This window comes from Oncorhynchus mykiss, chromosome 25, assembly GCF_013265735.2.
Source record: "Oncorhynchus mykiss isolate Arlee chromosome 25, USDA_OmykA_1.1, whole genome shotgun sequence".
In the NCBI taxonomy this organism is placed as follows: domain Eukaryota; kingdom Metazoa; phylum Chordata; class Actinopteri; order Salmoniformes; family Salmonidae; genus Oncorhynchus; species Oncorhynchus mykiss.
The window spans coordinates 21,716,159-21,742,581 of NC_048589.1; the positions used below are offsets into that span (position 1 = coordinate 21,716,159).

Below are 26,423 nucleotides of genomic sequence, written 5' to 3' on the forward strand. Positions count from 1 at the left end.
GCCTTTTACTGAGCAGTGGCACCTGTTTGGCCACTACCATAAAGGCTTGATTTGGTTGCTGAGATGGTTCTTCTTGAAGGTTCTCCCATTCTCTCCATCCACAGAGGAACTCTGGAGCTCTGTCAAAGTGACCATCGGGTTCCTGGTCACCTCCCTGACCAAGACCCTTTTCCCCCAATTGCTCAGTTTGGCCGGGCGGACAGCTCTAGGAAGTGTCTTGGTGGTTCCAAACATCTTCCATTTAAGAATGATGGAGGCCACTGTGTTCTTGGGGACCTTCAATGCTGCAGACTTTTTTTTTTGGTACCCTTCCCCAGATCTGTGCCTCGACACAATCCTGTTTCGACGCTCTACGGACAATTTCTATGACCTCGTGGCTTGGTTTTGTTCTGCCATGCACTGTCAAATGTGGGACCTTTATATAGACAGGTGTGTGCCTTTCCAAATCATGTCCAATCAATTGAATTTATGACAGGTGAACTCCAAATTGTAGAAACATCTCAAGGATGATCAATTGAAACAGGATATACCTGAGTTTAATTTCGAGTTTCATTGCAAAGTGTCTGAATACTTATTTACATAAGGTACTTATTTTATTTTTTATATATTTGCAAAAATGTCAACCTCTTTTCGCTGTGTCATTATGGGGTATTGTATGTAGATAAATTATTGAATCAATTTTAGAATAAGCAATGTAGCAAAGTGGAAAAAGTCAAGGGGTCTGAATACTTTCCGAATGCACGATATTACAGAACAATGCTACAAACTTTTAAAAATATTTTTTTTAACTCTTAAAATAAATTATTAACACTAAACCTCCTGTAAACCTGAGATATGTGGAGTCCTTTATCAGGCCCCTCAATGGCAATGATGTGGGTAGAGAATGTCGTAGTGGGCTGTTTTGTAGAGGAGGTGTAGGGAGGGCTGGGTTCCCTCTGGAATGGTGTGGTGGGCCAGACACTGTCCGTCTCCACCTCAATGGAAAAAATGTGGATGCTAACGCCTAAGGCCTCTGACAGAGCCAGGATATCTATGTGGTCACACTCCATTGCCATGGTTTCCACTTCCTGGATAAGTCAAGAATGGATATTATGTAAGTATCTACCCATGCAGAAACATCATGATGTGTGGTCAATACAAATGTTGATAGGTTTGATCACAAATTACAGTTAGCAAAAAAGTAATGTCAGTAAATGCTCCCTGGCTCCAGAGTGGCACAGCGGTCTAAGGCACTGCATCTGTGGTAGAGGCGTCACTACAGACCCTGGTTTGATTCCAGGCTGTATCACAACCGACCGTGATTGGGAGTCTCATAGGGTGGCGCACAATTGGCCCAGCATCGTCCGGGTTAGGGTTTGGCTGGGGTAGGCCGTCATTGTAAATAAGCATTTGTTCTTAACTGACTTGCCTACTTAAATACCCCATTTACTTTCATTTATTGCACCAACACTAGAGAGCAGCAAAACACTTTCAGACACTAGTTTTGAGTGGCGAGAAACTCCTTGGGACAAGGTAGAGTTGTCTACGGAGAAAATCAGCAGCACCAGGCACACTTCCATAGCATATTAACGAAACAGGAGACGATAGCAATATGTTATTGAGCGCAACTCATACTTACCTGAGTGCAGTAAACCTTGAGACTGGGTGCCTCCACAAAGTGGCTGAAGAAGTCTGAATGGTTTTGCAGGTAGGCTAATGTGAGCAGCCTTAGGTACTGCACCATACTGTCAAAGGTAGTTTGCTCATTAAAGAGCTGGAGCAACGTGTCACCATGCTCATCAGCTTCACATTGTTCCAGAACACCTACATACTAAAAGCTGAACTGTCCGATAATCAACCCTTGTCATTAATCAACAGGCTTCAGTTACATGAGTCTGGCGGTTATTATTGTGAAGATGCAATATTTGATTTTAGAAAATAGTACCAAGGTAGATACATTTACCATGTTAAGCAAGTATTTGAAAGAGTTCTCATCAATGCCTTCATCCAATAACTCTGCCTCTTTGTATCACTATTTCTTTGAATCTGAGAGACATGCATATTCCTCCATTATTTTGAAGTGGAAAAGCCACACTTAGGCAAAGGCACATTCTTGGAATCCAAAACATTCTACAAATGCACATGGCAAAGGCTATGTGTAGGAAGGAATTGACCTTTGCAAAGCTCTGTCCTTTTGCAACAATGATTCCAGGTGTCCAAAGCATAGGGCTCTGTAAAAGCAATTGCCTTCTCCCCTGATTTCCTGGATGTACTTATACTGGCTGAAAATGTCCATCAAAACAGAAGAGATGTTACTGTTTTTGAATTTGTCAAATTCAAACAAGTCATTTCATTTCACTAGCCGGTCTTATATTTTATTTAATACCTCCTGATTTGACTAACAGTCCATATAATTTTTGGTAACACTTTTTTAGTTTCCTTATTAGTGTCATTTCATTACAATTGTTTCAAGATAGCCAAGGCATATCTATCCAATGAAGTCGGGGATCTCACAGCAGACAAGTAAAAGCTTTGTATCTAGGTAGCATCATTCACGTTATGATCTTTCTTGTCAGCCTTTTGCAATGGCTAGCTAGCTATATGAATAGGCATTACCCAATACTTTGCAGCTTCCTCCTCCAGTAGGTATTTCTTCTCTACTTGAAACAAACTGTTGTGCGTCCATCTGTGAAGAACAGGCGTTTGCCAAATTAATAGAAGTCTGTAAATGGTGTACTGACAATAGTAAAAAGTAATGCTTTGTTAATTCCTACGTTCAAAATGTTTTGTTGCTAAAAGATAACATTACCATACCTGAGGCGTCTCAAAGAATAGTCATAAGACAAACTAAACAACTTCTTTGCTCGCTTTGAAGACAATACATTGCCACCGACACGGCCCACTACCAAAACCTGCAGGCTCTCCTTCACCGCAGACAATGTGAGTAAAACATTTAAACGTGTTAACCCTCGCAGGGCTGCTGGCCCAGACGGCATCCCTAGCCGCGTCCTCAGACTAGCTTTGAGAGACTAGTCAAGGATCATATCACCTCCATCCTACCTGACACCCTAGACCCACTACAATTTGCTTACCGCCCCAATAGGTCCACAGATGACGCAATCACACTGCCCTAACCCATCTGGACAAGAGGAAAACCTATGTAAGAATGCTGTTCATCGATTACAGCTCAGCATTTAACACCAGAGTACCCTCCAAACTTGTCATTAAGCTTGAGACCCAAGTTCTCGACCCCGCCCTGTGCAACTGGCTCCTGGACTTTCTGACAGGCCGCCCCCCAGGTGGTGAGGGTAGGAAACATCTCCACCCCAGTGAACCTCAACACTGGGGCCCCATAAGGGAGCGTTCTCAGCCCTCTCCTGTACTCCCTGTTCACCCATGACTGTGTGGCCATGCACGCCTCCAACTCAATCATCAAGTTTGCAGATGACACTACAGTGGTAGGCTTGATTACCAACCACGAGACGGCCTACAGGGAGGTGGTGAGGGCCCTGGGAGTGGAGTGTCAGGAAAATAACCTCACCCTCAACGTCAACAAAACAAAGGAGATGATCGTGGACTTCAGGAAACAGCAGATGGAGCACCCTTCTATCCACATTGACGGGACAGTAGTGGAGAAGGTGGACATTTTTAGGTTCCTCTGCGTACACATCACAGACCAACTGAAATGGTCCACCCACACAGACAGCGTGGTGAAGAAGGTGCAAAAGCGCCTCTTCAACCTCAGGAGGCTGAAGAAATTTGGCTTGTCACCAAAAACACTCAAACTTTTACAGATGCACAATTGAGAGCATCCTGTCGGGCTGTATCACCGCCTGGTACGGCAACTGCTCAGCCCACAACCGTAAGGCTCTCCAGAGGGTAGTGAGGTCTGCACAACGCATCACCGGAGGCAAACTACCTGCCCTCCAGGACACCTACACCACCCGATGTCACAGGAAGGCCAAAAAGATGAATGACAACAACCACCTGAGCCACTGCCTGTTCACCCCGCCATCATCCAGAAGGCGAGGTCGGTACAGGTGCATCAAAGTTGGGACCGAGAGACTGAAAAACAGTTTCTATCTCAAGGCCATCAGACTGTTAAACAGCCATCACTAACAGTGAGTGGCTGCTGCCAACATTACTGACTCAAATCTCTAGCCACTTTAATGATAAAAAATTGGATGTTATAAAATGTATCGCTAGTCACTTTAAACAATGCCACTTTGTATGATGTTTACATACCCTACATTACTCATCTCATATGTATATACTGTACTCTATACCATCTACTTGCATCTTGCCATTCGGCCATCGCTCATCCACATACAGTGGGGAGAACAAGTATTTGATACACTGCCGATTTTGCACATTTTCCTACTTACAAAGCATGTAGAGGTCTGTAATTGTTATCATAGGTACACTTCAAAAATCCAGAAAATCACATTGTATGATTTTTAAGTAATTAATTTGCATTTTATTGCATGACATAAGTATTTGATACATCAGAAAAGCAGAACTTAATATTTGGTACAGAAACCTTTGTTTGCAATTACAGAGATCATACGTTTCCTGTAGTTCTTGACCCACTCCTCCATACAGACCTTCTCCAGATCCTTGAGGTTTTCGGGGCTGTCGCTGGGCAATACGGACTTTCAGCTCCCTCCAAAGATTTTCTATTGGGTTCGGGTCTGGAGACTGGCTAGGCCACTCCAGGACCTTGAGATGCTTCTTACGGAGCCACTCCTTAGTTGCCCTGGCTGTGTGTTTTGGGTCGTTGTCATGCTGGAAGACCAAGCCACGACCCATCTTCAATGCTCTTACTGAGGGAAGGAGGTTGTTGGCCAAGATCTTGTGATACATGGCCCCATCCATCCTCCCCTCAATACGGTGCAGTCGTCCTGTCCCCTTTGCAGAAAAGCATCCCCAAAGAATGATGTTTCCACCTCCATGCTTCACGGTTGGGATGGTGTTCTTGAGTTTGTACTCATCCTTCTTCTTCCTCCAAACACGGCGAGTGGAGTTTAGAGCAAAAAGCTCTATTTTGTCTCATCACACCACATGACCTTTTCCTCCTCTGGATCATCCAGATTGTCATTGGCAAACTTCAGACGGGCCTGGACATGCGCTGGCTTGAGCAGCGGGCCCTTGCGTGCGCTGCAGGATTTTAATCATGACGGCGTAGTGTGTCACTAATGGTTTTCTTTGAAACTGTGGTCCCAGCTCTCTTCAGGTCATTGACCTGGTCCTGCCGTGTAGTTCTGGGCTGTTCCCTCACCTTCCTCATGATCATTGATGCCCCACGAGGTGAGATCTTGCATGGAGCTTGCATAGATCTTGCATGGATTGACCGTCATCTTGAACTTCTTCCATTGTCTAATAATTGCGCCAACAGTTGTTGCCTTCTCACCAAGCTGCTTGCCTATTGTCCTGTAGCCCATCCCAGCCTTGTGCAGGTCTACAATTTTATCCCTGATGTCCTTACACAGCTCTCTGGTCTTGGCCATTGTGGAGAGTTTGGAGTCTGTTTGATTGAGTGTGTGGGCAGGTGTCTTTTATACAGGTAACAAGTTCAAACAGGTCTGTGAGAGCTGGAATTCTTACTGGTTGGTCAGTGATCAAATACTTATGTCATGCAATAAAATGCAAATTAATTACTTAAAAATCATACAATGTGATTTTCTGGATTTTTGAAGTGTACCTATGATAACAACTACAGACCTCTACATGCTTTGTAAGTAGGAAAACCTGCAAAATCGGCAGTGTATCAAATACTTGTTCTCCCCACTGTATATGTTTTTGTATCTGTTATTTTACCAGGTAAGTTGACTGAGAACACGTTCTCATTTGCAGCAATGACCTGGGGAATAGTTACAGTGGAGGGGAGATGAATTGTAAACTGGGGATTATTAGGTGACTGTGATGGTTTGAGGGCCAGCTTGGTAATTTAGCCAGGACACCAGGGTTAACACCCCTACGATAAGTGCCATGGGATCTTTAATGACCGCAGAAATTCAGGACACCCTTTAACTTCCCATCCGAAAGACAGCACCCTGCACAGGGCAGTGGGATATTTTTTTTTGACCAGAGGAAAGAGTGCCTCCTACTGGCCTTCCAACACCACTTCCAGCAGCATCTGGTCTCCCATCCAGGGACTGACCAGGACCAACCCTGCTTAGCTTCAGAAGCAAGCCAGCAGTGGTATACAGGGTGGTATGCTGCATACCTACATATTCTTATTCATTCCTTTACACTTGCGTGTATAAGGTAGTTGTTGTGAAATTGTTCGATTTACTTGTTAGTTATTACTGCATGGTCGGAACTAGAAGGACAAGCATTTTGCTACACTCGCATTAACATCTGCTAACCATGTGTATGTGACCAATAAAACTTGATTTGATTTTTAATTTTGTCTGTCCACCTTCATAAAGACTAGGTTAGCATGCTACTAAGATAAACATGGCTAACTAAGTAGAAACACATATTTCCACAAATTGCCATCCTGTCTCACAAGGCTAAGCGTGTGGCAAAATACAACTGTTGTACGCAATAATAAGTGGAATGAAATGTAACATCGAAAGACATAATAGATGAAATGTTCGAGCAACAGTACCAACCACAACAACCGGATATTTAGAACTGCCACGTGCTTTGTGTTTAAAGGGACAGTACATTGACAGACAAAAGGGCTAACTTTAGTTACCAGTATCTTTGGGACATTGATTATTTTTGTTCGAGGAACCTCCCCGAAATATCCATAAATGGGCCTAGATTTGTCTGTGTAGGCCTACTATTGTAGTATTTTCAAACTTCGGTGGATTACAACCACCGTAGGAACTTCCCTCAACTTGGTAAATGTTTTGCAATTTAACTCCACAATCTTCCTATTTAAAAAAACAACAGCCACAACCCATCTTCAACTGTTTATATTCATAATATCAAAGAGAACTTGTAATATTCTGAAATAAATCAAGCAAACAAATTAATATTTGAATTCATCCTAACAAATTTCAATCATCAATCTTATATTAGGCTATATGAGAAATGCATGTACAACTTCTTTGGAACTACAACCACAGCAATTTCCTTCATCAGCAACTTTAACATATCACCACAAAGAACTATACAATTATAACACTACTACAACAAGTTGAAAGTAACTTCTATTGCACTCGCATCCTTTACTGTGTCCGTATGCATGTGCGTGCGTGCACTTACATGATTGTATTTGTGTGTTTCTCCACAAACTCGCAAAAGGTCTATTCTGCATTGATCAACTAGACAGTCCACTCCTCCCACTGGTCTTGCTGGTGCTCTTCAGTTGTGTTTTACTGTTAATGTTTTTCAGTGATCTTCTGTGCTCTGTGGCACTCGTCAATACGGTGCCTGAGTCTATCAGTCGTGTTGCTCTCATCTCGATGTCTGCCCTCTCCAGAATGTATTCCTGTAAATATGGTAGGTAAAATAATAAATTGGTAGTTGCAATCTTGATTGGGGAGACAAGATATGATTACAGTATACAAAATCTGGAATTCAGAAGAAAAAAAATATTAAAAATTCTATATAAACTAAGTGTGAGAACAAATGGGGACTAATTTCAAGGTAAATACTAATAACAATGCAATTAGACATTACCTTTACCATATCCATCATCGTCAGCATGTCTATCTCTTCCAGAGGCCCATAGTGCTGTAAGTAGCACTGCTCTGCAAGGTTCTTCACAGCTATCAGCAGGCAACCCACTTCCTCAACCTAACAAGAGAGGTGGAGTGGAGTTTATTATGGTATTATTATTGGTTATTAGTGTAAAATGGTGGTGGTGCTCAGACCTGGTCTCTGGACTGGCCTTGGTGCATCATCAGTTTTATCTCAGTCTGGTTGTTCTTCTCCTTGGCTCTGTCCCATTGGGTCTGCAGTTCAGACAGCTCCCTGTTCATCATCTGCCTCCGACGAGGGAAGAGCACACAGTATAAAGCTTACTACAAGCTCTACGCAGACACAATATTATTGTATTTTTTTGTACTTTTTACATTTTACAAACATATACGGAAGTTGGATTATACATTTGAAATGCGTATTTAGAAAAGTGAATAACCAAGCACACAGGTTTTTTTATACATTACATTCATACATTAAACAATGCAAGAGGCCTTATACAAAACATTCAGAACACCTGCTCTTTCCATGACAGACTGACCAGGTAAATCCAGGTAAAAGCTATGATCCATTATTGATGCCACTTGTTAAATTCACTTCAATCAGTGTATATGAAGAGGAGACTGGTTAAAGAAGGATTTTAAGCCTTGAGACAATTGAGACATGGATTGTGTACTGTATGTGTGCCATTCAGAGGGTGAATGGGCAAGACAAAAGATTGAAGTGCCTTTGAACGGATATGGTAGTAGGCGCCAGGCGCACCGGTTTGTGTCAAGAACTGCAACAGTGCTTGGTTTTTCATGCTCAACAGTTTCCCGTGTGTATCAAGAATGTTCCACCACCCAAAGAACATCCAGTCAACTTGACACAACTGTGGGAAGCATTAGAGTCAACATGGGCCAGCATACCTGTAGAACGCTTTCAACACCTTGTAGAGTCCATGCCCTGATGAAATGAGGCTGTTCAAACTCATAATTAGAAAGGCATTCCTATACACTGGTATACTCAGTGTATAGTAAATTAGTGCCTTCCAAAAGTATTCACACCCCTTGACTTTTTCTACATTTTGGTGTGTTACAGGCTGAATTTAAAATGGATTCAATTTAGATTTTTTTTGACACATTTTAGAATTTAAATTAATTATATTTAATAAGCTTATGTATCGACCTCACGGGCTTCGTCAGAGCCGTGAGGTCGATACGTAAGCTTATTAAAGATCAGTGATACTATCAAGAGCAGTGTGCGGTTTCCTTTTTCCTTCATCTTTTTCAATTGTTGCCATGCACCTGCAAATTAGATTGCTCAGGTGTGCGAGTGCCTTTTGAATTTAAATTAATAAAAAATGAAAAGCTGAAATTCCTTGAGTCAAGTATTCAACCCCTTTGTAATGGCAAGCCTAAATATATTCAGAAGTAAAAATGTGCTTTACTCACATAATCTGTAACAAGTCGCACAGCTGTAATCGCTGCCAAAGGTGCTTCTAAAAAGTATTGACTTGGGTGTGAATACTTATATAAATGACATCAATTAATTTGCTAAAATTTCTAAAAACATGTTTTTACTTTGTCATTATGGGGTATTGTGTGTCGATGGGTGAGAATTTTTTTTGATTTATTCATTTTAGAAAAAAGCAAGCTCTCTGAAAAATAAATAAGAGCGTAGTCTTCAAAAATCTGCATTTGTGTTTTCAACATACACTACATATACAAAAGTTTGAGGACATCCCTTCAAATTAGTGGATTCGGCTACTTCAGCCACACCCGTTGCTGACAGGTGTATAAAATCGAGCACACAGCCATGCAATCTCCATAGACAAACATTGGCAGTAGAATGGCCTTACTGAAGAGCTCAGTGACTTCCAACGTGGTACTGTCATAGGATGCCACGCAGTCAGTTCATCAAATTTATGCCCTGCTAGAGCTGCCCCAGTAAGTGCTGTTATTGTGAAGTGGAAACGTCTAGGAGAAGCAACGGCTCAGCCGCGAAGTGGTAGGCCACACAAGCTCACAGAATGGAATCACCAAGTGCTGAAGCGCAGTTGCAACACTCACTACCGAGTTCCAAACTTCCTCACGAAGCAACGTCAGCACAAACAATTAGTCGGGAGCTTCAAGAAATGTGTTTCTATTGCCGAGCAGCCATACACAAGCCTAAGATCACCATGCATTTGCAGGACTGGAGTAAAGCTCTCCGCCATTGGACTTTTGAGCAGTGGAAATGCCTTCTCTGAAGTGATGAATCACCATCTGTTAGTCCAGCAGACAAATCTGGGTTTGTCAGATGCCAGGAGATCGCTACCTGCCCCAATGCATATTGACAACTGTAAAGTTTGGTGTGGGATGAATAATGGTCTGGGGCTGTTTTTCATGGTTTGGGCTAGGCTCCTTAGTTCCAGTGAAGGGAAATCTTAACTCTACAGCATACAATGACATTCCAGATGATTATGTGCTTCCAACTTTGTGGTAACAGTTTGGGGAAGGCCCTTTCCTGTTTCAGCATGACAACGCCCCACTGCACAAAGCGAGTTCCATACAGACACGGTTTATCGAGATCGGTGTGGAAGAACTTGACAGGCCTGCACAGAGCCATGACCTCAACCCCATCAAACACCTTTGGGATGAATTGGAACACTGCCTGCGAGCCAGGCCTAATCGCCCAACATCAGTTCCCAACTTCACTAAAGCTCTTGTGGCTGAATGGAAGCACGTCCCCGCAACAATGTTCCAACATCTATTAGAAAGCCTTCCCAGAAGAGTGGAGGCTGTTATAGCAGCAAAGGGGGGACCAACTCCATATTAATTCCCATGATTTTGTAATGAGATGTTCGACGAACGAGTGTCCACATACTTTTGGTCGCTTGGGTCCTTGATCTGATCTATAGGCTATATACAATGGGGCAAAACAGTATTTAGTCAGCCACCAATTGTGCAAGTTCTCCCACTTAAAAAGATGAGAGAGGCCTGTAATTTTCATCATAGGTACACTTCAACTATGACAGACAAAATGAGGAAAAAAATCCAGAAAATCACATTATAGGATTTTTTATTTATTTATTTTCCACCATAATTTGGAAATAAATTCATAAAAAATCCTACAATGTGATTTACTGGATTTTTTTCCCTCATTTTGTCTGTCATAGTTGAAGTGTACGTATGATGAAAATTACAGGCCTCTCTCATCTTTTTAAGTGGGAGAACTTTCACAATTGGTGGCTGACTAAATACTTTTTTGTCCCACTGTAGGTTATTCATCAAAGTAGCCTACTTTTAGGAATATTTTTATTCTGTATTTAACCTTTATTTAACTAGTAAAACACTATTATAGTCCATGCAACCTAATATTTGATTTGTTAAGCAAATTTTTACTTCTGAATTTATTTACGCTTGCCATAACAAAGAGGTTGAGTACTTATTGACTCAAGACATTTCAGCTTTTCATTTCTAATTAATTTGAACTTTGACATTATGGGGAATTGTGTGACACAATCTGAATTTAATCCATTTCATTTAAGCTTTATTTACTAGGCAAGTCAGTTAAGAACCAACTCTTATTTAAATTGATGGCCTACTCCGGCCAAACCCTAACCCAGATGACGCTGGGCCAATTGTGCGCCGCCCTATGAGACTCCCAATCACGGCCCGGTTGTGATACAGCCTGGAATTGAACCAGGGTCTGTAGTGACGCTTCTAGCACTAAGATGCAGGGCCTTAGACCGCTGCACCACTCGGGAGCTTGTAGCACAACAAAATGTGGAAATAGTCAAGGGGTATGAATACTTTTCGGAAGGCTAGGTACATGTATTTCTAACATGCTGACCACACCACTCGCATCGCGTGCACGAGAGTTGCAAAATAAATGTACACCTACATGTTATTCAATCATTGCACCCACACTGCTCGCGTGTGTCAAAGAGTGTCTGCGTAGTCAGGTGCTAAAATAGAACTTGGTTCTATTTGTGACGCTTGATGCGCAGCAAGTCCCACCTCTCCCATCTCCTCATTGTTTTTTTATAAGTATATACCCACGTGCCATCTCCTCATTGGTTTTTAGGAACATATACCCACGTGGGTGATTTGAAAGATAAACTGAGGTCCACACTCCAGTCGGTTGTAGTAATGCACCGTAAAGTTAGTTGCCAATAGCCATATAAAGTCCAAAGAAGAAGAAGCTTGAAGGAGGAGAGATCACTAGAAACTAACTATGTTTACCCTTTTATCTGTGGATTAATTGTTGGAGTAGAGGACCTTGTGCATTTCAGGTAAAATAACAACCCAATGTTTATATCCCTGGACAAATTAGCTAGCAACAGCAAGCTAGTTAACTAAATTGCCATAAATGTTTGCTTATCGACCTGTAATCAAATGAATATAGTTGATTCATAGTTCGTTTTGATATTTCAACCTGCGTGTCCTGATCACTTCTGGTGTGGGGGGGGGGCAAAATCAACATGCGCGCAATGGCACACGCAAGCTAGCGGGATATACACTGCACCAGCAAGATAGAACAGCACACACCAACCAGTAAGACGAAGGGGGGTGGTCTGTGCATGTTTGTAAACAGCTGGTGCACGAAATCTAAGGAAGTCTCTAGATTTTGCTCGCCTGAAGTAGAGTATATTGTGATATATTGCAGGCCACACTACTTGCCTAGAGAATTTTCAGCCATACTTTTCGTGGCTGTTTATTTACCACCACAGAAAGATGATGGCACTAAGACCACACTTAGTCAGCTGTTTAAGGAAATAAGCAAACAGGAAACCACTCACCCAGAGGCGCCGCTCCTAGTGGCTGGAGACTTTAATGAAGGGAAACTTAAATCTGTTCTACCAAATTTTTATCAACATGTTAAATGTGCAACCAGAGTGAAAATACTTCTAGATCGACTGTACTCCACACACAGAGACGCATACAAAGCTCTCCCTCGCCCTCCATTTTGTAAATCCGACCACAACTCTATCCTCCTGATTCCTGCTTACAAGCAAAAATTCAAGCAGGAAGCACCAGTGACTCGGTCTATAAAAAAGTGGTCAGATGAAGCAGATGCTAAACTACAGGACTGTTTTACTATCACAGACTGGAACATGTTCTGAGATTCTTCCAATGGCATTGAGGAGTACACCACATCAGTCACTGGCTTTATCAATAAGTGCATTGAGGACGTCGTCCCCACATTGACTGTACGTACATACCCCAACCAGAAGCCATGGATTACAGGCACCATTCGCAGTGAGCTAAAGGGTAGAGCAGCCACTTTCAATGTGCGGGACTCTAACCCGGAAGCTGACTATAAATCCTGCTATCCCCTGCGACGATCCATCAAACAGGCAAAGCGTCAATACAGGGCTAAGATTGAATCATACTACACCGGCTCCGACGCTCGGCTTATGTGGCAGGGCTTGCAAACTATTACAGACTACAAAGAGAAGCACAGCTGCGAGCTGCCCAGTGACAAGAGCCTACCAGACAAGCTAAATCACTTCTATGCTCGCTTCGAGGCACGCAACACTGAGGCATGCATGAGAGCAACAGCTGTTCCGGGTGACTGTGTGATCACACTCTCTGTAGCCGATGTGAGTAAGACCTTTAAATGGGTCAACATACACAAGGCAGCGGGGCCAGACGGATTACCAGGATGTGTGCTCCGGGCATGTGCTGACCAACTGGCAGGTGTCTTCACAGACATTTTCAACATGTCCATGATTGAGTCTGTAATACCAACATGTTTCAAGCAGACCACCATAGTCCCTGTGCCCAAGAACACAAAGGCAACCTGACAAAATGACTACAGACCCATAGCACTCATGTCTGTAGCCATGAAGTGCTTGAAAGGATGGTAATGGCTCACATCAACACCATTATCCCAGAAACCCTAGACCCACTCCAATTTGCATACCGCCCAAACAGATCCACAGGTGATGCAATCTCTATTGCACTCCAAACTGCCCTTTCCCACCTGGACAAAAGGAACACTTATGTGAGAATTCTATTCATTGACTACAGCTCAGTGTTCAACACCATAGTACCCTCAAAGCTCATCACTAAGCTAAGGATCCTGGGACTAAACACCTCCCTCTGCCAGGTGGTGAGGGTAGGTAGCAACACATCTTCCACACTGATCCTCAACACTGGGGTGCGTGCTCAGTCCCCTCCTGTACTCCCTGTTCACCCATGACTGCATGGCCAGGCATGACCCCAACACCATCACTAAGTTTGCATACAACACAACAGTGGCCTGATCACCGACAATGATGAGACAGCCTATAGGGAGGAGATCAGAGACCTGGCTGGGTGGTGCCAGAATAACAACCTATCCCTCAAAGTAACCAACACTAAGGAGATGATTGTGCAGTACAGGAAAAGGAGGACCGAGCACGCCCCCATTCTCACCGACAGGGCTGTAGTGGAGCAGGTTGAGAGCTTCAAGTGCCTTGGTGTCCACATCAACAACTAACTAGAATGGTCCAAACACACCAAGACAGTCATGAAGAGGGCATGACAAAGCCTATTCCCCCTCAGGAAACTAAAAAGATTTGGCATGGGACTTCTTTAGCTACCTACAACTACGAAACTTTATTAGGGTGACTCTCAAGGGACAATGGAACCTACCTAAGATGTCACCTATTGAACAACTCTGCCACGCAGACCAACCACTGTTCAAGACCATTTCCCGTGTATACGATGCTCTTATGTCAGGACTAACACTGCCTGGGCTAGATAAACCCCGAAAAAGATCTGGGTATTGATCTTGATGAGGATCTATGGAGTGACCTATGCAGGGATTGTGTTACATCCACATTGAACTCCAGATACAGACTGATCCAGTTTAATTTCCTCCATCAGCTCTATATCACCCCATCTAGACTGCACAAGTTCAACCCAGATATCTCCTCCCTATGTTTTAGATGTGGCTCAGATGAAGGAACATTCCTCCATTCCACTTGGCAGTGTTCAAAACTACACGGTTTCTGGCAGGGGGTATGCGATACCATATCCTCAATTCACGGGGTTGCATTTCCTTTAGACCCGGAGGTCTGTCTACTGGGTAACTTTACTAACACCAATGTTAGGCAAAGCCATACTATAAAGCTAACAGAAATATTGCTAGCGATTGCCAAGAAATGTATTGCCTTGAAATGGAAATTGGATTCCTCCCTGCCAGTTGCAATGTGGCTATCGGAAGTTAATAGTTGTATCCCGTTGGAGAAAGTCACTTACTGCTTGAGGAATAAGTTAAAGACATTTTACAGAATTTGGCAACCTTTTATTGACTATATGGAGAATCTCCCCCCACATCTCATTGATTGAATCTATATATAATCCTTACATAATGTTTCACACGTAATGTATAATATGTAGACTACGGCAGGTGATCCAATGTCTCGTTATTATTTTTTTCTTATTGTATGTTTGTATATATCATTATATATATATATTTTTTGTTATGCTCGTCTGTTACTGTCACTTTGTCCTATCGTTGTCTAATATCTTTTCACTTTTGTTTTGAATGTTCTTAATTGGAAAATGCAAAAATAAAATATTCAAAAAAAAACACAAAAAAAACCCTGGAATGAAAAGGTGTGTCCAAACTTTTGATTGGTACTGTACGTGAATGTCTGACCAGCTTGTTGGTGTTATGCTCCTGCTTCAGGCTGTCCAGGCTGCGCTGGCCCTGCTCCAGCTCTTCCACCAGCTGGCCCAGGCGCTCCACCAGGTCCTGATGAGTGAGGGACAGGGTATCATGGCGCCGAATGATGGGCATCACCAGGGAATCTGCCCCATACTCCAGGTAATCTGCATTCACAGGCAGGTTAAGAAACAAACATACTTATTGTATTGTACCTCACAACCAACACTGTCATTTTATGTTTATTTGTTGGAGGCAACAATCCAATCCAATAGTTTTCTAGATCTAGGTATTTATTCAACTAAAATAATAAACTAAGAAAATACAGTATATTCAACTACAAAAAACATGAACTTACTCTCCGGGAGAAAATCTAACATTTTCATCATGTAGTCTTCGTACATTTTATACTTGGTCACCCTGTCCTTTAAATACTGCTGCCTGTAGGGATTGGGAAAAAAGATATCAGATGAAGAGGGTCCAACAAGTATTTGTGCAAGAAATTTCCCAATCCAAAAACCAGCTCCCATTCACCTGGCCTGCAGTTTTTCCAGCTGTTCAGTGAACTCCTCTTTCTCGTTCTGCTTCAGATCGTTCTGCTTCCTTGCTGCCTGGTACTTCTTCAGGGCCCGACGGCGCTTTACCTCATTGTCCTCAACAAACTTCTCAAATTTCTTAGCTCTGTCTTTAGTCTGGGTGAGATCATAAACCCAAAGGAAAGAGTCAAGAGATGACGTACACATAAGCAGGTCAATACTGTATATCTTGGTTCTATGTTAAGCCTATACAGTATCTGTATAATTTCACCTGTCCATGGATTTGAAATGCCTTAGCTCATCGTGAATTGTGTATTATAAACTAGGTGGTTCGAGCCCTAAATGCTGATTGGCTGAAAGTCGTGGTATACCACAGGTATGACAACATTTTATTTTTACTGCTCTTACGTTGGTACATTGGTAACCAGTTAATAATAGCAATAAGGTTTGTCTGGGAAGTGTAATATATGGTCAATAAATCACAGCTATGGGCTGTGTCCTAGCACTCCGCGTTGTCGTGCAGAAGAACAGCCCTTAGCCGTGGTATATTGGCCATATACCACACCCTCTTGGGACTTATTCCTTAAATGTAACTCACCGCCTGCTGTTTCAGCTCTAGCTCTGCCTTCCTCTGTGCAAGGGCCAGCATGCGGCCTTTGAATTCCTGTCGTTTCTGTGCCAGCTGCCTATCCACTTCATCCACCTCCACCTGCTTCTTCAGGACGAGGGTTCTCTGTAATGTGTTCACTCCTGTCTCCAGGACTCTGCTAGCGGTCTACATGGGAAATCACTAGTCACAAGAATACTTAACATCAAATATATCTACACCAAGACACTGGCCTATGTTTTGTGTTCAAATAAAATCTAATTAGGACTACTTACCTCTGTTATAACAGGTATGTGATTGACATTTTCATCTTCTTGTCTATGTCAGGGGAAATATATAATCCAAACGTTTAATGGCAATGTAGTGCTGAAATTGGTCGTCCATTACAACTAAACTTGAGCTGCATAATTGTGCAATATAATTAAAATGCAAATCATGATGCATCCAATTGTCATGGACCTAAGATATGATCATTCAATTAAAGTTTATCAAGACATAATGATTGTGGCCAGAAGGATTAGCAAAACTGAAGGTGAACAGATGGGCTATAATTATCGTGCATAATGCATAAGATTATAAAAGTTGATTGTAACATACCTAGTTTCCTCAAATTGCGTTACAAAAATGTTTTTCATTCTATTCTCCACTTTCAGCTTTAGACGAGGATCACCTTTATTTATACAAGGAAGAGTCTCCATATTTTTAGGCGTTGCAACTTTTATTTTAGAAAATAAGTGATCCTTGAGAGTGAACAGAACTCCAATAAGATTATAAAACGCAGCATTTGTTGTGTTCCTGAAAGAATTGTTCCGTGCACACGAACAAGAGAGCAACAAAAGTCTTCCGGATTGGGTGTCCTCCTGAATTTGTGTTACATGTTGCCGAGGAACCAGGGGGAGGGGAGAGGGAATGCCAGGGGATCGTTTCCCGGTTGACATAGCAACTGCCCGGGAGGCGTTCTAATTCACGGATGGAAAGCAACTGAAAGGTACTCCACAAAAGACAGTCGCCTTTATAAATTGTTAAGCCTGACATTGCGAACACATCATAAACTTTGTCTCAATTTAAATAGAATAATTCTTATACATTAGATTTTAAATTCAGTACCTGTCAAAAGTTTGGATGCACCTACTCTAGGCCTTTCTATGGAGTTTTTCCTAGCCTCCGTGTTTCTACACCTGCATTGCTTTATGTTTTGGGGTTTTAGGTTGGGTTTCTGTACAGCACTTTGTGACATTAGCTGATGTAAGAAGGGCTTTAAATAACTGTGATTAAAGTTAACTCTCATTAAAGGGTTTTTCTTTATTCTTACTATTTTCTACATTGTAGAATAATAGTGAAGACATCAAAACTATGAAATAACACATATGTAGTAACCCAAAAAGTGTTAAACAAATCAAAACATATTTTAGATTCTTTGCCTTGATGACTGCTTTGCACACTCTTGGCATTCCCTCAACCAGCTTCACCTGGAATGCTTTTCCAGCGGTCTTGAAGGAGTCCCCACATGTGCTGAGCACTTGTTGAATGCTTTTCCTTCACTCTGCGGTCCAACTCATCCCAAACCATCTCAATTGGGTTGGGGTCGGGTGATTGTGGAGGCCAGGTCATCTGATGCAGCACTCCATCACTCTCCTTCTTGGTCAAATAGCCCTTACACATCCTGGAGGTCTGTTTTGGGTCATTGTCCTGTTGAAAAAACATTTATAGTCCCACTAATATGCAAACCAGATGGGATGGCATATCACTGCAGTATGCTGTGATAGCCATGCTGGTTAAATGTGTCTTGAATTCTAAATAAATCACAGACAGTGTCACCAGAAAATCTCCTCCATGCTTCATGGTGGGAACCACACATGCAGAAATCTGTTTACTTACTCTGCGTCTTACAAAGACACGACGGTTGGACTCATCAGACCAAAGGACAGATTTCCAACGGTCTAATGTCCATTGCTCATGTTTCATGGCCCAAGAAAGTCTCTTCTTCTTATTGGTGTCCTTTAGAAGGGGTTTCTTTGCAGCAATTTAACCATGAAGGACTGATTCACGCAGTCTCCTCTGAACAGTGGATGTGTCTGTTACTTGAACGCTGTGAGGTGCAGTTCACTCTAATGAACTTATCCTCTGCAGCAGAGGTAATTCTGGGTCTTCCTTTCCTGTGGCGGTCCTCATGAGAGCCAATTTCATCATAGGGCTTGATGGTTTTTGCGACTGCACTTGAAGAAACGTTCAAAGTTCTTGACATTTCCGCATTGACTGACCTTCATGTCTTAAACTATCTTGGACTGTCTTTTCTCTTTGCTTGTTCTTGCCATAATATGAACTTGGTGTTTTACCAAATAGGGCTATCTTCTGTATACCACCCCTACCTTGTCACAACACAACTGATTGGCTCAAACGCATTAAGAAGGAAAGAAATTCCAGAAATGAACTTTTAACAAGGCACACCTGTTAATTGAAATGCATTCCAGGTGACCTCATGAAGCTGGTTGAGATAATGCCAAGAGTGTGTTAGCTGTCATCAAGGTGGCTACTTTAAAGAATCTCAAATATAAAATGGCTAGAATCTCAAATATAAAATATATTTTGGTTTTTGTAACACCTTTCTGGTTACTACATGATTCCATATGTGTTATTTCATCGTTTTAATGTCTTCACTATTATTCTACAGTGTAGAAAATAGTAAAAATAAAGAAAAAACCCTGGAATTAGTAGGTGTGTCCAAACTTTTGACTGGTACTATATATAGATATCTGCATGCATGGTCAATAACTGTAAGGTATCCAGCCTCTTGATCGGTGCCAGCATTTTTCTTGATTCTATATTGACTTCAGATAGTTTTCCAGATGAGTAGACCAGGATCTAGTTCATCAACCTAGCCTCAGAGCATTTCACATTATTCTGTATGTAAATCTGAGACACTCCATTTAGTATGACATGTTACATTTTGTATGGTATGTATTCATTTGTGGATGTCCATTACCCATTTCGTATTATATGTTACGAATTTGCAAAACGTACAATATGTTACAAATGTGCCAAATCAAATGTTATTTGTCACATACACATGTTTAGCAGATGTTATTGCGGGTGTAATGAAATGCTTGTGTTTCTAGGTCCAACAGTGCAGTAATATGTAACAATACACACAATCTAAGGTAAAAGAATGGAATTAAGAACATATACATTTTTGGATGAGAAATGTCAGAGTGGCATAGACTAAGATCCAGTAGAATAGTATAGAATATAGTATATATATATGAGATGAGTAATGCAAAATATGTAAACATTATTAAAGTGGCCAGTGATTTCAAGTATATGTATATAGGGCAGCAGCCTCTAATGTGCTAGTGATGGCTATATATATATATATATATATATATATATATATATATATATATATATATATATATATATATATATATATATATATACACTGCTCAAAAAAATAAAGGGAACACTAAAATAACACATCCTAGATCTGAATGAATGAAATATTCTTATTAAATACTTTTTTCTTTACATAGTTGAATGTGCTGACAACAGAATCACACACAAATTATCAATGGAAATCAAATTTATCAACCCATGGAGGTCTGGATTTGGAGTCACACTCAAAATTAAAGTGGAAAACCACACTACAGGCTTATCCAACTTTGATGTAATGTCCTTAAAACAAGTCAAAATGAGGCTCAGTAGTGTGTGTGGCCTCCACGTGCCTGTATGACCTCCCTACAATGCCTGGGCATGCTCCTGATGAGGTGGCGGATGGTCTCCTGAGGGATCTCCTCCCAGACCTGGACTAGAGCATCCGCCAACTCCTGGACAGTCTGTGGTGCAACGTGGCGTTGGTGGATGGAGCGAGACATGATGTCCCAGATGTGCTCAATTGGATTCAGGTCTGGGGAACGGGCGGGCCAGTCCATAGCATCAATGCCTTCCTCTTGCAGGAACTGCTGACACACTCCAGCCACATGAGGTCTAGCATTGTCTTGCATTAGGAGGAACCCAGGGCCAACCGCACCAGCATATGGTCTCACAAGGGGTCTGAGGATCTCATCTCGGTACCTAATGGCAGTCAGACTACCTCTGGCGAGCACATGGAGGGCTGTGCGGCCCCCCAAAGAAATGCCACACCACACCATGACTGACCCACCGCCAAACCGGTCATGCTGGAGGATGTTGCAGGCAGCAGAAAGTTCTCCACGGCGTCTCCAGACTGTCACGTCTGTCACTTGCTCAGTGTGAACCTGCTTTCATCTGTGAAGAGCACAGGGCGCCAGTGGCGAATTTGCCAATCTTGATGTTCTCTGGCAAATGCCAAACGTCCTGCCCAGTGTTGGGCTGTAAGCACAATCCCCACCTGTGGACGTCGGGCCCTCATACCACCCTCACTGAGTCTGTTTCTGACCTTTTGAGCAGACACATGCACATTTGTGGCCTGCTGGAGGTCATTTTGCAGGGCTCTGGCAGTGCTCTGGCAGTGCTCCTCCTGCTCCTCCTTGCACAAAGGCGGAGGTAGCGGTCCTGCTGCTGGGTTGTTGCCCTCCTACGGCCTCCTCCACGTCTTCTGATGTACTGGCCTGTCTCCTGGTAGCGTCTCCATGCTCTGGACACTACGCTGACAGACACAGCAAACCTTCTTGCCACAGCTCGCATTGATGTGCCATCCTGGATGAGCTGCACTACCTGAGCCACTTGTGTGGGTTGTAGACTCCGTCTCATGCTACCACTAGAGTGAAAGCACCGCCAGCATTCAAAAGTGACCAAAACATCAGCCAGGAAGCATAGGAACTGAGAAGTGGTCTGTGGTTATCACTTGCAGAACCACTCCTTTATTGGGGGTGTCTTGCTAATTGCTTATAATTTCCACCTGTTGTCTATCCATTTGCACAACAGCATGTGAAATGTATTGTCAATCAGTATTGCTTCCTAAGTGGACAGTTTGATTTCACAGAAGTGTGATTGACTTGGAGTTACATTGTGTTGTTTAAGTGTTCCCTTTATTTTTTGAGCAGTGTATATATATGTATATGTGTGTGTACCTTTAAATCAGTTAAGAACAAATTCTTATTTTCAATGATGGCCTAGGAACAGTGGGTTAACTGCCTTGTTCAGGGGCAGAATGACAGATTTTTACGTTGTCAGCTCTGGGATTTGATACAGCAACCTTTTGGTTTCTAGTCCAACAATCTATGTACAATATGTTACGAATTTGATAAAAGTATAATATGTTACGAGTTCTAGCTAGGTGGCTAATGTTAGCTAGCTGGCTAACGTTAGCTAGGCTAGGGGTTAAGGTTAGGAATCGGGGAAGGGTTAGGGTTAGATTAGCTAACATGCTAAGTAGTTGCAAAGTAGCTAAAAAGTAGTAAGTAGTTAAAGTTGCTAATTACCTAAAATGCTAAGTTGTAAGTGATGAGATTCAAACTCGCAACCTTTGTGTTGCTAGACATTATCATTATATACCCACCCATCTAACCCAAAAATTAGCTAATTACTTAAAGTGCTAAAGTTGTCCGTGATGAGATGCAAACTGTCAACCTTTTGGTTTGCTGGACATTCACATTATACACCCATCCATCCCAACCAACCACCCTTCTTTCATTTTTGCTTTAAGTAACTATCTGTCTTATGTAACCATACCAAAGGCATGTTTTGGGATTCATGTTTACTGTGTTAAGTCTAGTCTGTGAGACCAGGCTGAGTTCATTTGACACCAAAAATGAATTATTTTATTACAGCCAAGTCAGTAGGCTACACTTTGAATTTAACAAAGTATCAACTGAATACCACTTTGGTTTGCAATGGGTAGTTTATAATCTACACCGCAACCATTTCCAACAGTGTCTGTCAACAACTGATGCTCTGCAATTTTCAGAAAATATAATTGAGCAAGTTGCTAAACCTGTTTTAAGGAGATGTGTTGATACATCAGAAAGGCAGTAATTATTACATTTAGAACTTAAAGCCAGGATTGTCTCACTCATCAGAAGTAACCATTGTGCTGGTTACAGTGGTGGTGTCATGTTTTAAGATGTAATGGTATGAAATTGAATCTTGACCAGACCAAGACACATTTACTAGACTGTGAAGACTTGACAGTTAGACAGGAAATAGCAATCAGTACCAATGAACCCACAGCCTTAACCAGTATTATTGTCTAATAACAGATATTGGAGATATGCTTTGGGGTGCTCTGAAGTAGGAATGTTATTCTGAGACTGTCAGAGAGAGCTTTGGGAATTCAAAGATGGAGAAATGCAGCATTAACTTCATAATACGTATGTTTATCTATAAATATGTTTTACACTTTGTCTGAAAAATTGTTTTATATACTGGAGCAGGCTTTTTTGTTCCCCAATACATTTTAACATTGCCTTTTTGCAGAGCTAATCTTATTTCTGGATGTTGACTGTTTATTTTCTTATCACTGAGTGATTATCTTATGTGTCAATAAAGTTGTATAGATATCACCAGGGACTGTAATTCAAGCTCTTGTGTGGGTGATTGTAATACTCCTTCATAACCTCTGCCATAGCCATGTAAGCCCTCAAGCCAGAGAGGCCTTTAATAAGAGCAGTGGAATCAAGTGGAACCAAACAAAGCTAAACATGCATCACCACTGCTGGGGCTACTTGCTCCCTAGTCTGGCAGCACAGATAGCTGTTCTCTCTCCCAACAGGAGTGCCTGGCTCTTAGGTTACTCCACATGTGGAAAACCTATGACTGTGTACATTATTTGTTTCAGGATTGAACATTTTCTGCCTTTGATTTTGCATGCCACCTCTTTCATGAATCAAGGTGATGCAGCTCAATTTTGTTGTGCGCTCTCATTTCGCCCTTCTTATTTCATGACTGCAGGATTTTAAAGGGAAATTCTTAATTCTATGTTTGACTGAGAGGTATATTTTGTTTTATGATGAATTCATTCATGCTTTCAACTTCCTTCCAGGTCCATGTGTTTTAACTCCAGGACCAACACTGGGCTATGAGGACAACAGGGAAGGGCTGGATAACCTAGTTGTTTAGGGCAATATAGTGACCACCAATGTGACCTTCCCAGACAGCCTGTCCATAACACTATGCCAGAGACTAAATATTGAAGATAACGCAGACATATCTAACCATCAGACTCTGCCTACAATCCCCTCATCCATCAAGATGTTAAGGTGAGTCCTTACAAAGAAGATATGTCCTGTATGTATTCTTATTCCCTCTCTTGTCTAATTGAGTCTATTCTACTATCTCCAACATTCTGCAGGATCAAGTTAGTTTAACTTAATTTTATTTAATATAGTTTCAACCAAGATAATATAAATAAATACCTGAACCCCTATCACTCACTCACTGTATGGTGGGATATACAGCAGCCATAGGCATCAAACTCTGAAGAGCATCATGTGGTAACAGGCAATAGGCACTTATGCTCATATTGTTATGATTTCCATGCTGTTCAGCATTTTTGCACAGATGCTATATGGTAAACAAGCAATAATTTGACTTTTTTCCGAATGGAGTTGGGTTAATCATTTTGTTCAAATAACCAGGGCCATTTTTTACATTTGAAAATTCCAGTCAAATTAATATAACACCTATTTTTAATGTACCAAAATATAAAAACACCTGCCTGTTTGCAAATGTCATAATAAAAACTAACGGGGTAATGGAGAACAGATGCCCAAAGTATCCTGATGCAATTTGCCTTTATCTTTGGGCGGAGGATGCTGGAGTGCCTTCACATGTCAATACGGTCCTAAAATAATCTCAGAATGCACCGCTGAGCCCTGGCTATCCTCCCCCCGCTGCTGTCATTGCTCGACCGCTGCTCTGCCGCGTGTCCTCTACAACGCGTGTGGATGCGCTAAAATAATGATGAGATTTTTTTATTCTGAGTATCTATCGCAATTTCTTATGATGGGAACAAGAGCAAACCGTCTTTAGGTAAAGTATACAACGATGTTGTTCCCGAGTGGCGCAGCGGTTTAAGGCAATGCATCTCAGTGCTATCTCATCACCAGACCCTGGTTCGATTCCAGGTTCTATCACAACCGGCCGTAATTGGGAGTCCCATAGGGCTGCGCACAATTCCCTCAACGTCGTCCGGGCTAGGGTTTGGCCGGTTGGCAGTCATTGTAAATAATAATTTGTTGTTAATAATTTGCTGACTTTCCTAGGTAAATAAAGGTTAAATATAAATATAGAAATACGTTGATCGGCAACGGCAAAAATACTTTATGTCAGCTGAGTGAGTATTTTGTTAATTGTGAAGCGCAGGGCAATCCCCGTGGACTGAATTAGTGGGATCTGTTTCAGTCTATTAAACATTTGTATTTAATATCATTAATTATAATATTTATTGATTTACAAGGACCCTACATTATTTCCATTAAATCTAAACACTAGAAAATAAAATCACGGACGTGCTTACTCTTTATTTAAAAACATGAACAACTAGATTTATGAGAGAACTTGGTATCACAAACCTGCATCAATTACATTCTGCATTGTCTCCAAGTCATTTGCCTTCCCTCTTCATTGTAGAGATATAGATCCAACAGTGTTTACCATCCAGAGAGGAGATGCTCAAGCTGTGAAAGAGCTGTCAGTGACTGCACCACTCAGCCTGACGAAAGAGAACAAAGAAGGATGAATACCTTTGCATGAGGCTGCATATTGTGGCCAAGCTGAATATATAAAGGCACTGCTGAAAGGTACACATTGAAAGCTTAATTTTTATAGTCTTTAAATGCAAATCCTTGCCTTTGTTAATGGGGCTCAATTAAATTGGGGTTGAATTATAGACTGGATGTTAAAGCATGTTAAAGCATTTTGTTTATGTGTATATTATTTTCCCTCCAGCCCAACCAGGATTAGTTGACAAGCACACCCTCTAAGAACAGGCTGCTCTCCTCCTGTCATTTTCCGTGCAACAACTGTCATGTGTGCAATGCCTCCTACAGGCAGGGTCAGATCCTGACATCAGCAGCAAGAACAAAGAGACTCCCCTATACAAAGGTACAGCACCCTACGTGGCTATAGCAGGTACGATAATGGCTTTGAGGATTATGTAGTACTGAAGCATGGTGTCTTCTGCCAGTCTGTCTAACCCAATGTTCTCTGATGCCTTCTAGCGTGTGAGTGGGAGAACATGGACATTTTTTTACATGTATTTTTATTTTACCTTTATTTAACCTTAACAATCACGGGCCTACCCCGGCAAAACCCGGACGACGCTGGGCCAATTGTGCTACGCCCTATGGGACTTCCAATCACGGTCAGATGTGATTCAGCCTGGATTCAAACCAGGGACTGTAGTGTCGCCTCTTGCACTGAGATGTAGTGCCTTAGACCACTGCGCCACTCGGGAGCCCCAAATGGTGAGCCTCATCCTGTCATTCGGTGCCACAGTGAACCAGAGGTGTAACCGGGGCTGGACAGCCCTCCACGAGGCAGTGTGCAGGGACAACATAGAGATTTGGTATTTTAGGTATTTTATTAGGATCCCCATTAACTGTTGCAAAAGCAGCAGCTACTCTTCCTGGGGTCCACAGAAAACATGACATAATACAGAACATCAATAGACAAGAACAGCTCAAGGACAGAACTACATACATTTTTTTTAAAGGCACATGGAGGCCTACATATCAATGCATACACACAAACTATCTAGGTCAGATAGGGGAGAGGCCTTGTGCCGTGAGGTGTTGCTTTATCTTGTTTTTTTAAACCAGGTCTGCTGTTTATTTGAACAATATGAGATGGAAGGAAGTTCCACGCAATAAGGGCTCTATATAATACTGTATGCTTTCTTGAATTTGTTCTGGATTTGGGGACTGTGAAAATACTCATGGTGGCATGTATGGTGGGATAAGTGTGTGTGTCAGAGCTGTGTGTAAGTTGACTTTGCAAACAATTTGGGATTTCCAACACATTAATGTTTCTTATGAAAATAAGTGATGCAGTCATTCTCTTCTCAACTCTTAGCCAAGAGAGACTGGCATGCATAGTATTTATATCAG

General features: G+C 41.9%; 2 protein-coding genes and 1 long non-coding RNA gene across 7 annotated transcripts; 1 reads left to right on the forward strand and 2 right to left on the reverse strand.

Moving 5' to 3' along the window:
* Positions 1-858: 858 nt before the first annotated feature.
* On the reverse strand, positions 859-2,777 carry LOC110504205 (ubiquitin thioesterase OTUB2). The gene is given in 8 exon segments (XM_021583023.2): positions 859-977; positions 980-1,067; positions 1,619-1,810; positions 1,943-1,997; positions 1,999-2,025; positions 2,154-2,269; positions 2,593-2,629; positions 2,631-2,777. Coding segments are annotated over 8 exon segments (669 nt in total). The 5' UTR covers positions 2,666-2,777.
* Positions 2,778-6,889: 4,112 nt separating this feature from the next.
* On the reverse strand, positions 6,890-25,031 carry si:ch1073-416d2.4 (coiled-coil domain-containing protein 42 homolog). 5 transcript variants are annotated; one of them, XM_021584918.2, is made up of 9 exons: positions 24,888-25,025; positions 16,677-16,719; positions 16,393-16,569; positions 15,793-15,950; positions 15,617-15,699; positions 15,253-15,425; positions 7,809-7,919; positions 7,615-7,731; positions 6,890-7,423 (listed from the first exon to the last, which is right to left on the reverse strand). In XM_021584918.2, exons 3-9 carry the CDS (start codon positions 16,441-16,443, stop codon positions 7,253-7,255), a joined length of 864 nt encoding a protein of 287 aa, XP_021440593.1. In that variant the 5' UTR covers positions 16,444-16,569; positions 16,677-16,719; positions 24,888-25,025; the 3' UTR covers positions 6,890-7,252. The 5 variants fall into 5 exon arrangements, with proteins under 5 accessions (XP_021440593.1, XP_021440592.1, XP_021440589.2 ...); XM_021584917.2 differs by having other exon boundaries at positions 16,393-16,584; XM_021584914.2 differs by lacking the exon at positions 24,888-25,025 and adding an exon at positions 16,999-17,717.
* LOC118944344 lies at positions 23,361-25,451 on the forward strand. Its single transcript, XR_005039588.1, has 3 exons — positions 23,361-23,573; positions 24,946-25,115; positions 25,264-25,451. It is a non-coding gene; the product is annotated as an uncharacterized LOC118944344 (long non-coding RNA).
* The last annotated feature ends 972 nt before the right edge of the window (positions 25,452-26,423 follow it).

What these genes read in the sequence shown, in the direction of transcription:
- si:ch1073-416d2.4 (XM_021584914.2), bottom strand. Translation starts at nt 17,339, where the DNA reads ATGTCAACCGGGAAACGATCCCCTGGCATTCCCTCTCCCCTCCCCCTG. An exon ending in CTGGAAAAACTGCAGGCCAG is followed by an intron (nt 15,700 to 15,792) that starts GTGAATGGGAGC and finishes CAATCCCTACAG; the next exon opens with GCAGCAGTATTTAAAGGACA. An exon ending in CGATGATGGATATGGTAAAG is followed by an intron (nt 7,424 to 7,614) that starts GTAATGTCTAAT and finishes CCATATTTACAG; the next exon opens with GAATACATTCTGGAGAGGGC.